We start from the raw sequence: 12,297 nt of genomic DNA on the forward strand, positions 1-12,297 counted from the left end.
GATTTCAGAGGTCCTGTTTTCCAACTTTCCTTTGAGGTGTGATTTGTCCGGTCCTGTAGTCCACACTGTGTGTAGCTTGGAAATAATAACGCGCCTTCGGGGCACACCTATGACTCGCCCGTGTTTGTTTCCTCGGTCTTGGGGCCGAAGCTTTGTCTGCGATGTGCTCTTCCCCAGCCTCTTAATAGTGACTTGCTTGTGCTTTTCAGTCTGTCCTTGAGGAAATAAACTGCTACGAGCCTCAGCTCCACAGGCTGAAAGAGAAAGCTCAGCAGCTGTGGGAGGGCCAAGCGGCCAGCAGGAGCTTTATGCACCGAGTGTCACAGCTGTCTTCTCTGTATCTAGCTCTAAGCAATTTAACAAAGGTAACGCCTGCCATGTGCTGTGTGTGAGTGTGGGCCCCAGGTCGCAGAGCTGGGGCCCGGGAGCCCGGGGCCCCGGGGCAGGGCTGAGGCGTGTAAGTGCTCTCCCTAGCCTTGCAAGCCCAGCCAAACATTTGTGCTGCATCATCTCCACGTGCTTGTCTGAAAAGAGCAAAGGAGGTTTCAGACATCGAAGAGACTTCCCATCTCTATGATTGCACAAAATATTCCCTTTAATCCTGAAGTGGTATGTTCCCCAGAGCTTTTATTTTGAAGACTCAAAGCATAAACATAAGGCAGAATTCAGAGTATTGTGTCTAAAGATACGCAGATTAAATTTAGAAAAAGAGGAATTCAAAGCAGTTTAAATTTATTTAGTGGACTAAATAGAGTGAGTGGGGGATCATTTTTTTCCGTTTGTCTCAATTCTTTATATTCATTACATAGTAGTCAAATACGTGTTGATTGAGAGTTTCAGTTCAGATTCTAGAGCAGAGCTCAAAATTGGCAATGATTCCTATAACTGATTAAAGCGCTTTTCTAACAGCTTAGAAAAAAGTAAATGGGATCCCACAGTGACCTCACTTAGAGCCTTCAGCAGACCCATCTTGAACTTTGTAGGGCCGGCCTACCTTGAGCTTTATGGCCTTGTAACATTTGTTCCCTATACTTCCCTTTTGTATTTCAGATCTGAGAATGTAGGGAACCTGCTGTAACTTGGCTTTGCCTGTTTTAGTGTGGGCTTACTCCTGGCCTGCTGTTTGCATCCCCAATAAAACATCATTGAGACAGCCAAATAGCATAGGTGCTGGAGTAAAAGAGTCTGTTTACGCCAATGTTTTTTACTTTTTTTGTCTTTAGAAAATCTGGCACATATCTGAAATTAGAATAAATTAAGGCCATCTTTCTATTCCTTTGTATTTATTTAGATACCAAAAAATCAGTAGATACTCAAATGCTTTAAGAACTGAAAATTATATTCATAAAATCTTCACTGTTGGATATAAGCTTTAATTAATAAATAAAACCACATTTACGGTCCCAATTTAGGGATATTACAGAATCTCAGATAATTGTTTTTTTAGAACTGGCTACAATGTAGGTCATGTGGGTATGTGGTATCAGTCGAGCCAAATGTGATCATGTGAGAGCAGAAACTACTTCAGTGGGCTTCCCAAACAAGGTGTGAGGAAGACATTAATGAAATTTCTGAAAAATATCCCAATTGTCGTAAAGAAGTGTAGCGAGTAAGCTGAGGGGCACTAAATTGTCATTGTAATCTTTCTGCTTCTTGACCCAATTATTCTCATAGTTTTACTCTTTAGAAAGCTACTTCACATCTCATAGATTCATACAGCTTTGCATCGTATCTGAGCATATGGACCTATGGCTGATCGCAGTTGTTTGGAACAAAGGGTTAGCTTTTACAATCGGAGTAGCTTCAGGGTGTGAAGTCTCTGTGCAAGGGACAGCTGGAAAATGATTTCTGTCATTTCCAGGAGAAAGTGTCAAGACTGGACAGAATTGTTGCGGAACACAATCAGTTCTCCCTCGGGATTAAAGACCTGCAAGACTGGATGACAGATGCGGTCCACATGCTGGATTCTTACTGCCACCCGACCTCTGACAAGAGCGTGCTGGACAGCAGGATGCTCAAGCTTGAGGTGTGCCTTTTACGAGAAATGTCTCTAATTTACAGAATTTGTTTTTCTCAAAAGTTCTCGAGTCTCCGTCTGTCTGGTATGATAATGTCACACTCTGTCCACGAGAAATCCAAGAATGCTCCGTGGATGTGATCCTGTTTGCATAGGGAGGCTTTGCCTAAGCACTCCTGAATCGATTGAGCTCAGATATACTCAGTCATAAATACTTCACAACAATTAAAATAAAATAAGGAAATTTCCTGGCAGTTCAGTGGTTAGGACTCTGTGCTTTCACTGCCAAGGGCGTGGGTTCAATCCCTGGTTGGGGGAATAAGGTCCCGCAAGCCGCACGGCGTGGCCAAAAAAATAAAAATTAAAAAAAAATTTTTTTTAATAAAAAATAACAACCCCCAAATGGTTAACTTGCTTGATATAGCCAGTTAAGAGGCTAGTTTCAAATTACATCACAGGCACATTTATTCTGAGAAATACTTGGTTGAAACATTTTATCGGGCAAAACCTTTCCCATCTTGTTCAACTCACTTGCCTGCCTATATCAGTTAGTCCGTTCTTCTCCCATCACAAGATATTAGTTTTGTGTTAGTTTACGTTTGTGATAAAGCAATCATTCTGCGTTCATTCACCTGTCATTTATACACTGGGTGTCTTCTGGGAGACTGGCACTCTGTCTTGATACCAAAGATTCAAAAATGAATAAAATATGGTCATTGTCCTCAAGGATTTCATTGTCTGAGGCTGGAGGCTGAAACACAGAAGACAGTAATAATAATTACGGTGCTGTGGACACACAGAGGAGCGGAGCTGGGCAAGGGGCATTGGGTTGAGAGTTGAGGCAGGTTTCTCAGAAAGCCTGATACCTCAGCGGAGATTTCAGAGTGGGACCAGAAGAGCAAAAGCTGAAGAAAGCCAACAGCATGGTGTGTGAGACGTTACTAGCAGTTCTTTCCTGCTGCAGCAAAAGCTGATGGCCATGACTGGCTGAAACTGAATCTGTAGAGGTTGGCAAGGTCCAGATAAGAGAGAGAGATGCAACTTTACCTTTTAGGTGATAAACACCAGTTTTATAACTTTGAATTCAAAGATCCTTCTTATATAGCAAAAGAATAGTGCTTGTGAAGAACTTGAAATATATAAATTAATATATAATATGAATTAAGCTATTTCTTTCAGTTTGTTGTATGAGAGACCTTAACCTTTATAGAGCTCTTCATCCAGTGACCTTTGAGAATTCAGGAATCCTATTGTCATCTATTTTTCTCTCATTAAAAAACAGTAAAATTAAACTTCGGTGGAAATTAGGGATTATTCAGAGAATAATAATGACCTGAAAGGCCAAGGCCACTCAGGCTGGTGAGTGGTTACTGGCACCACCAGCAAGTGACTCTCCCATCCTCCACCTGATGAGCCTGAGAGAACCGGGGCTCAACCCAACTGCAGATTATCTGCTATCCACCGGGACTCTGAAATATTTAAAGCTAGAAATGTTAAATAAGCAAATGACAAAGGACTTCCGTATTTGCTTTTACAGGCTCTATTATCAGTGAAACAGGAAAAAGAGATCCAGATGAAAATGATAGTGACCAGAGGGGAATCCGTCCTTCAGAATACCTCTGCGGAAGGCATTCCTGCCATTCAGCAGCAGCTGCAGAGTGTGAAGGATATGTGGGCGTCCCTTTTGTCTGCAGCGATTCATTGTAAAAGGTTAGTGAAGCTGAAGGGCTGCTGTGAAGTCATTGCTAAAAGATCTACAGGATAGCTCAGTAACAGACTGTCCCGGGGTTCTCTCTCTCTCTCTCTCTCTCTCTCTCTCTCTCTCTCTCTCTCTCTCTCTCTCTCTCTCTCTCTCTCTCCTCTCCCTCTCCTCCCACCCCTCGGTCCCAATCTCTTTCTCTCTATTGCCCTGCTCCGTTATTTTTTCCTCCCTTTCTTCCTTCCTGCTTCCCTCCCTCCTTCCTTCCTTCCCTTTTTTCTTCTTGGAACAAAAGAAACTGGCAGGTGCGATCTTTCATTTAGGTTGACCTGCAATACTATGTCTGTGTTTTCATATAACTACATGTTTCTTTGTGTTGATGTTCACTGCTTAAAAAGTCAAAAGATAAATACATGTTTAATCTTATGAAGATATATTAGTGAAAACCAATCAGTTTACTTGGGAAGTAGCCCCAGAAAACACCAGTAGGTGGTGGGAACAACACGTGAGAAAGGGAGGGCAGCCAGTAACATGGGCAGCTGGAGCTTACTCCCAGCAGGCGTTGCTGGGAGCCAGTGTAGATAGAGCGTGTCTGGGAATTACCCGTGGAGAGCAGGGGAGCCGGAACGTTTGTAAACAAACTGCCATGAGTCAGGCAGGCAGTCGAGGATTGCCTCCAGGGGACGACAATCCCTGGCATTTCTTGCCTACAGTGCCCTCAAGCTGAGAGGGCACCAGGGACCAAAGGATGCCCTCGGGCCAAGAGGGCAGGGAGTTGGCCTTTGGAGGACCGGTTGGCAGCGTAGTGCAGGGGTCTGGATGGAGGGTGGAGTGCAGAGTGTCTGCTACAGAAGGGCTCAAGCATGTTAGTAAAATTAGACACAAATGATTAACAGAGTTAAACATGTAACATCTGTATTGAGAGAAGGAAGTGCTTAATTTATCAGTAAGAGAAATCATCAGGTTTTAGTTAATTAGACCAATTCAGGAAATGTTAGCCTATATCATTTGTGATTTTCTGATTTTTAAATCTCATGCAAGATAGTGACTATGCTTGTTCTTGTTCGGTTCTTCCTTCCTTCTTTTATTACTTTTTTTTCTCTCCTCTGGATGTCCTACTCAACTTGATGGAGCTAAATATTGCTTCTCTTTCTGCCCTGAGTCTTGGCTCCGGAAAGCCTCGCTCAGGGCATCTCTCCGTCCTTCCTGCTGCTCGGTGGCAGCAGTGCTGCTTGAGGCTATTTTTAGCAGGGATGTGGGAAGGCACATTTCTCCTGGGCTTTCGCTGGGGACACCCCTCACCCCCCAGCCAAGACTCGGCCGGGGGAGTCTGGTACAGAAACCCCCGTCTCCGAAAGGGGAAACGCGTGTGTTTTCTGCTCCTTCAACTCACCAGAACAGGAGTTGCAGTCAAGCCTGGGGTTACACTGATGGGAAATGTGAGGTTCCAAAGCCAGTGTGCTGCCCTCATCCCTGGTCTCCGAGTCCTCGTAAATCTGGGGAGCAGGAGGTGCCTGGGGCCTGTGATGCCCGGTGTGTGGGTGTTGGAGTCCAAGGGGAGCCAGCACTGTGGACTGCACGGGGGCACCAGGCGTCTGGGTGGTGTTTATGCAGGTACTTGCTTTATAATTCATTAAACTGATCATGTCTGTTCTAAAAAAAAAAAAAAAAAAAAAAAAAACACCTGACTCCAGGTTTTATATCCAGTGCCTCTTCTCCACCCGTTGGCCTGGACTTCACTGGCCCTTGCTTCTCAAGGCTGTGGTTGCCAGGGACCCAGACTCGGATTTGATAAGCCACAGCAGCCCCTCTCAAGCCTGCCCCGTCCTGATCTATGGGCTTCCTGCTGGGAGAGTAGACAGAACCAACACGGTGATCGAGATCAGACAGATTGGATGTACATGGCTTCTCCGTGTAGATTACTGTCCTTTCAATTACCTTTCAGTCAACTTGAAGGAGCTCTTTCTAAGTGGACAAGTTATCAGGACGATGTTCGACAGTTTTCCAGCTGGATGGACAGCGTGGAGGCCAGCCTAAATGAATCCGAAAGGCCGTGTGCAGAAGTGCGGGAGAAAACAGCCGCTCTCGGGAAAGCCAAGGTGGGACCTGGATTTCAGATTCCATTTGTTTTCTGACAGGTGCTTCAGAATTGCCATAGCTGTACAGAAATGTGCTCACCTGAATCCTAGGGCTGTCCACATAGGCAAACTCTATTTGGGGTTTACTATGATTTCTAATGGCTTCTTAACCTAAACTTTTGTTTGTGGCTATTTTGTTAGTGAGTGAAAATGTCCTCTTCCAGGAAAACCTCATAGACGCATGTTTTATGATATATTTAAAATTTGGCAACTTGTAATAGCTTTTCATACCTTCAGCCTGCTCGTCATTCGGAAGTAAAAGTACTTTCTTTTCTATCACATCCTTTTATATATCTACTTTTGTATATTTTTTATAATGCTTATATTAGTACAGTACTACATGTAAAGATTATTTAATAGATAGATGGATAGATCGATGGTAGATAGATAGATAGATAGGTACTGGAGGTATGTTCTTAAACCTCTTTTTTGCTGATATTAGTATTCACACATAACATGTTGGAAACCTTTGTTTTATTCATCCACGGCATATTCATTGGATGGCCTATTCTACCTAAAACTTATTGTGTCCTAAACAGTACTTATTATCTTCTACCCCAAATCCTTCACTCTCCTATATTCTCAGTGTCAGTTCTTTTGTGTCACCCCGCACTGAATACCCGAAACTGGGAACCTCGTTTTCCCACCTCCTACTTTCTTACCCCCGCTTTGAATTAGGCAGTAGGTCTTGCTGATTCCAGTTCAGAAGTGTCTCCTGACTCTAATCCATCCTTCTTTTCCTAAATTGCAGCAGCTCACCCCGTCTCTTGTCTCCATCTCCCGTTAGCTTCATATGAAGGTGAATGTCTCTCTTTCCTGCCTGAGAGTTCTGTTGCTTTCCACTGTTTACAGGATCATACCAATCTCCCTCCTCTAGTTTGTAAGAATTTTAATAATCTCTTTGCCAGCCTCATTTTGCTCACTCTCCCACCCTCCTTCCACCCTTGTGCCAGTCTTACTGTATTTCTCACTATTTCCTGAATGTGCCACATTAAATGGAATTAAACGATTCCATGCCTTTGCAGAATCTCCTCCCTTTTTCACAGAATACTTGAGCTGTGCCCCAGCACCTGGCAACCTTCTACTTACCTTTCTGAATTAGTTCAGAAGCTATCTTTTCTATGAAACCACCACCACCCGAGGTTTAATTAGTTCTACTGTTCTCTGTTGTTCATATCTCTTTATCAGTTTTATAGAATATATGCTTACATACCTCTCGCCCTCAGTGGTTAAAGATGCTTAATTTTCTTTTTATCCTATGCATTTGGCTCTCTGTCTGACACAGAGTAAATACTGAGTAAAAGTTATTTGAATGACTAAATGGCCTTACGTGACCTATGCCAAATCACTTAACATTTTTGGGTTTGCATGAGTGTTTGCATCTGAAAATTAATCTACTCATAATTATCTACCCATCGTATTGTTATAATGATCTATTGCTTTATTAATTATTCATCTATTCAATAAATATTTACTGAGAACTCGCTACATGCAGGCATTGTGCTCGATTCCAGGTAGATAAAACAGACAAAGGTTGTATTCTGGAGGGGACACCTATACTCATCCGAGAGTGCATGAATAAACAAGTAATTATAACTGGTGATAAGTGCCCTGAAGAAAAAACTGCATGTTTTGAGAGAGAGTCATCGGGACAGGGCAATTACAGACTGCTTGGAGTCGGGGGAGGGGGAGGAGAGACTGGAAAGGCATCTCTGAAATAGTAGACGGAAATGATGCCCTAAGGAATTTAGTGCAGAGAAATCAGTTTGGGGAGGAGGTGGGAAAAGAGCATTTCAGATGGAATAATCAGCATGTGCCTGAGGAGGGAGAGAACCTGGCTCAGATAAAAGGGAGCTAGAAGAAAGGCTGGGTGTTGCTGGAGCCGAGAATAAATGGATGGGTGCTGCCAGGTGATCTGGCAGAGGTGGCAGGGACCAGATCCTGCATTGCCATGAGGATGCTAGCCTGTGGATTTTCTACTTGATCCTGACCGCCTTGGGAAGATTATCAGTGTTTTAAGCTAGGGAGTGACACGATTCCCTTTAGAATCTTACAGTCTTTTATCACTCAAGCTGCTGTGTGGAGTGTGGACAAAGGGACTGGGCAGGAACTGGGGGCAGGGAATCTGCCCAGCAGGATATTGCAAAGGTCCAAGTAAAAGGTGATAGCAGCGGGGGCTGGGGGTTTGCAGGAGACAGGAGAACACATGTCAGGATATAGTGAAGAGATAGAACTAACAGGATTTCATCATGGATGGAGGGAGAAAGGGTGACTCCAGTGGTCTGAATTGACCAGCTGGGTGGGAATGGTAGCATTTACTGTTTGAAAAAAGACTGAAGGGGAAGGAGGTTTATTGGTGGCTGGGGAAGGATGGGAATGGAGTAGAGCTCAAGAGCCCATTTTTGGACAAATTAAGTTTGAGGTTTCCAAGTCAACTGGAATCAGTATCTCATAGACAGTTCTGGGCCAGATATCAAATACACCCCCCGACTCATATAGATATAGATATAGATATAGATTGATGGATAGAGTGATCTATCTGTCTACAGATAGATAACCTGAGATCACTTGCCAAGTATGCAGTTTAAATATCCTAATTTTAGTAGTACCGTTGATATGATTATATATGCACCAATTCCTTTATTTTTTTTTAATGTTCTCTAGTTATTAAATGAAGAGGTGCTGAGCCACAGCAGCTTGCTGGAGACCATTGAAGTCAAAGGAGCTGGCATGACAGAGCACTATGTCACCCAGTTAGAATTCCAGGACCTGCAAGAACGATACAGAGACATCAGAGAGCGGACCAAGGTATGGCTCACCGTGTTCCACGCAAACCCACTGAAAATGCAGTGTTTGGAGCTGTGCTTATTTAAAGACTCATTTATTTGGGGCAATGACAGCCTTATGAAAGCAGATAGAACAAAAAAAAGCAAAATGAATTTTAATACTTTGAACACCCCACTGGCAAAACCAAACAAAAACCCTCAACTATTGTTAGGATATGAAAGTTACTGAAGGAAAATAATTCTCAATTAAAAAGTCCTAGAAATGTACCTATTGTAGAAAAATTGGGGGCAGCTTCATAAGGAAGACTCATAAATTCTTTAATATGTCGGGTGATGAAAATTTTCTAAAGCAGGAAATAATCACCAATAATTTTTATAATACTGTGCTTTATTTATTTCTTTGTGAACTTTCAGCACACCTTACTTTATTAGACAAAGTACATGAAAAATTAAATCCACAGTGAGTCCCAATGCTCACTGAAGGCACAATATAAGAATTTCAGTTTTCTTCATTAGCAAAAATGTATTTTTATGACAAATAAAATTAATTCATTTTTTGGAATATCCATGTGACATTTCATAAGGAATTCAGAGATCAGGAAGATAATTCAAGAAAGTGATCTTTAAGACCCCTTTTACTCCCAATATTACATTTTTTAATATTTTTTGCCTAAATCTTAATGTTTTACTCTTCTAGGAAACATTCATATTTTAATGATTTAACAATCATGCTTTTCTAAAATTCCAAAAGTGAATTCTTACAGTACGTTGAAACTGCATGTAGAAATGTATACCCATCTTAATCATCTTGCATGCTAATAATAGGAAGCAGTAACCAAGTCTGAAAAGCTAGTTCGCCTGCACCAGGAGTATCAGAGAGACTTGAAGGCATTTGAAGCTTGGCTGGAGCAAGAGCGAGAAAAGCTTGACCGATATTCAGTTCTTGAAGGTGATGCCCACACTCACGAGACAACGTTGCGGGATCTTCAGGTAAATTCTACTTCATCATAAAACAAGGGAATTTTCATTCTGAATATAGAATCGTAATTTTAAGCAGTGGGAAGTTACTGTCACCTTAAATCCTATAAACAGCTGATATATATTAAGTGAAACCCTAGTAAGGTCTGATCCTGTAGCATTTTGGGACCTCGGTAGCGTATGCTAGTCGAGATCGTTTGATAGGCAGTTTAGACTGAGCAGGACTGGATCTTGAGGAATGCGTTAAGTTACTAAGGTGGCCTCTGACAGGAGTGCCTAGTGGTCTCACTTATGGTATTGACTGGCCCACCTGCCTGTTCCTCCCTAAAGGATTGAATTAGATGTGGAACACAGCTGCAGGAGTCAATAGCACGTGACACTTCTCAGAGTCAAATCGGTGGCACCATCTTAGGCCATCTGGTTTTAACCCAAATCTCCCACATTGCTGAGGATACAGGCCCAGGGACAGAGACCTAGAAGAAGGAATTCGAGGAGCTAGAAAAAGCACTGGTGCTCAGGTAAGCAGTCTGAGATTCAGGGCGAGATGGCAAAGCTCATGGGGAAAGTGGTCCTAACCCACTTATTCATTGACTTATTCAACATTTACTGAACACCTAATGCAGTGCAGACACTGTACTTGGCTAGCTACTGCAGGTAAAGATGATTAAAATATTATTCTTGCCTGCAAGGAACTTGCATTCTAAAGAAATGCAGACCCGTTGATAGGTCGTAATGATCTATCTAACAATGTGATAAGGACAATAATAGAACTACTCTATTATTAGGGGTCTTATGGGAGCATCAAAGAGAGCCCCTTAATCTTACCTGGAGAGACAGGTAGGGGTCAGGGGGTTCCCAAGAAGGGGAAACCAGGCACACAGAGTAGAGAACAGAGAAAGGCCAGCAAGACAGCTCCGCATCCCACCAGCTCCGTGTTGGCACTTACTGAACACTGTCAGCTCTTATCGGAATTGGTTCAGGATTGGGCAACATGTACCTACAGCTCACACAAGGTGGAAAAGCAGGACTGAGATGGTCATCGCTGGCATATAACATTTCTGGCTATTTCAGTGGGTCTCAGGGAGTGTTGTGTAATGGCGGGAGTGCACGGTTGGGATAAGGAAGTTTGGACTCTGACTTATGGTGAGAACTGACCCTGGGTGACTTTGGCAGAGGTAAACGTCTCTGACTCAGTTTTCTCCACAGAGTTGTTCTGAGGAAGGATTAAATGAGATGGGAGAAAAATCTTATTTAAATAATAGTCCATTCATGAAATAAATATACAGCAGAAGTTGAAGAGTCATAGTTTCATTAGCTTATTTAAGGATCTCATCCATTTTATTCTTAATAGTAGCATACCCTGGTCTGCTAGGGTTAGCTGTTGTAATTTATCTTAATGGAATGGACTTTGTTTTCTGGCTATAACCTCTCCCAGCACTTCACTCCAGACGTTCTTGGCAAGCAAATGCCAAGCTCTCCAAGTTCTGTGTAGGAACTAGGCCAAGAAGTCACTTGTCACCAGCAGGTGTTTCTCCTGTTCCAGAAGAAAATGTTTCACTTTGGTCAGTATTAATGTAGCCCAAACCCAAACCTAACTCCAACCTCTCAGTTCACTGTGTATTAATTCTTATTGACACTGTCTTATTCTGAGTCACCACAAATGTTAAAAAGGGAGGGGAGACACTAAGGCAGAAATTGGTGGTGGAGACGTGACATCCCAACTGCACTACTTCAGGGTCCTGATGTCCTATAGCTCGCTTAGTCATCTGGGGATCTGCCAGCAGTGTGAAACATGTTCACAAATTATTTTGCATTTACTGAAGGCTTAATTTGAGTCTTAGAACATATAGATTTTTAAAATATTTAACTATATTTTCCCCTCAGAATAAATACTTGAAATGTGGTATATATATAAGAATTTATCTAATGCAGTGATTTGTAGAATAGTGAAAACTGCTATAAAATAGGGAAAGGGTGATATACTAAGAAGATTAGGGGCTTCCTTGGTGGCTCAGTGGTTAAGAATCCGCCTGCCAATGCAGGGGACACGGGTTCGAGCCCTGGTCCGGGAAGATCCCACGTGCCGCGGAGCAACTAAGCCCGTGCGCCACAACTACTGAAGCCCGCGCGCCTAGAGCCCGTGCTCCGCAACAAGAGAAGCCACCGCAATGAGAAGCCCGCGCACCGCAACCAAGAGTAGCCACTGCTCGCCGCCACTAGAGAAAAGCCCGCGCGCAGCAATGAAGACCCAACGCAGCCAAAAATAAATAAATAAATAAGTTAATTAATTAATTTTTAAAAAGGAGATGAATTAGGGCAAGGATCAGTAGATTGTAGCCCAGAACCCGTACTTTAAATAAGGTTTTATTGGAACACAGCCACACCTGTTTATCTATGTAGCGTCTATGGCTGCTTTGGCGCCACAATGGCAAGGTTAGGCAGTTAAGTACTTGCAGCAGAGATTGTGTGGCCCACAAAGCCTAAAATATTTACTATCCAACCCTTTATGGAAAAAGTTTGCCAAACCCTGAATTAAGGAAAGAGATTGTACAAAATTACCTTTAAAAATTTTTAGGAATTTTGGAATAAAATTTCTGTTTGTCATCATTTTGATTAATATTTTACCATATAAATTGTTCTTCTCTTCCATTTACAATACATTCACATTACAACATTCTT

At 42.5% G+C, this 12,297-nt stretch overlaps 1 protein-coding gene across 1 annotated transcript in view; it reads left to right on the forward strand.

Moving 5' to 3' along the window:
- The window catches only part of SYNE1 (spectrin repeat containing nuclear envelope protein 1), a 443,997-nt gene that overhangs the window by 220,826 nt on the left and 210,874 nt on the right, over nucleotides 1-12,297 (forward strand). Inside the window, exons 59-64 of the mRNA XM_059940974.1 lie at nucleotides 210-365; nucleotides 1,862-2,026; nucleotides 3,555-3,727; nucleotides 5,662-5,815; nucleotides 8,519-8,662; nucleotides 9,466-9,630. Coding sequence (XP_059796957.1) covers nucleotides 210-365; nucleotides 1,862-2,026; nucleotides 3,555-3,727; nucleotides 5,662-5,815; nucleotides 8,519-8,662; nucleotides 9,466-9,630 — 957 coding nt within the window. The remainder of the gene's footprint in view (nucleotides 1-209; nucleotides 366-1,861; nucleotides 2,027-3,554; nucleotides 3,728-5,661; nucleotides 5,816-8,518; nucleotides 8,663-9,465; nucleotides 9,631-12,297) is intronic.

The sequence above is a fragment of the Balaenoptera ricei genome, chromosome 12, assembly GCF_028023285.1.
Source record: "Balaenoptera ricei isolate mBalRic1 chromosome 12, mBalRic1.hap2, whole genome shotgun sequence".
Taxonomy (NCBI): Eukaryota; Metazoa; Chordata; class Mammalia; order Artiodactyla; family Balaenopteridae; genus Balaenoptera; species Balaenoptera ricei.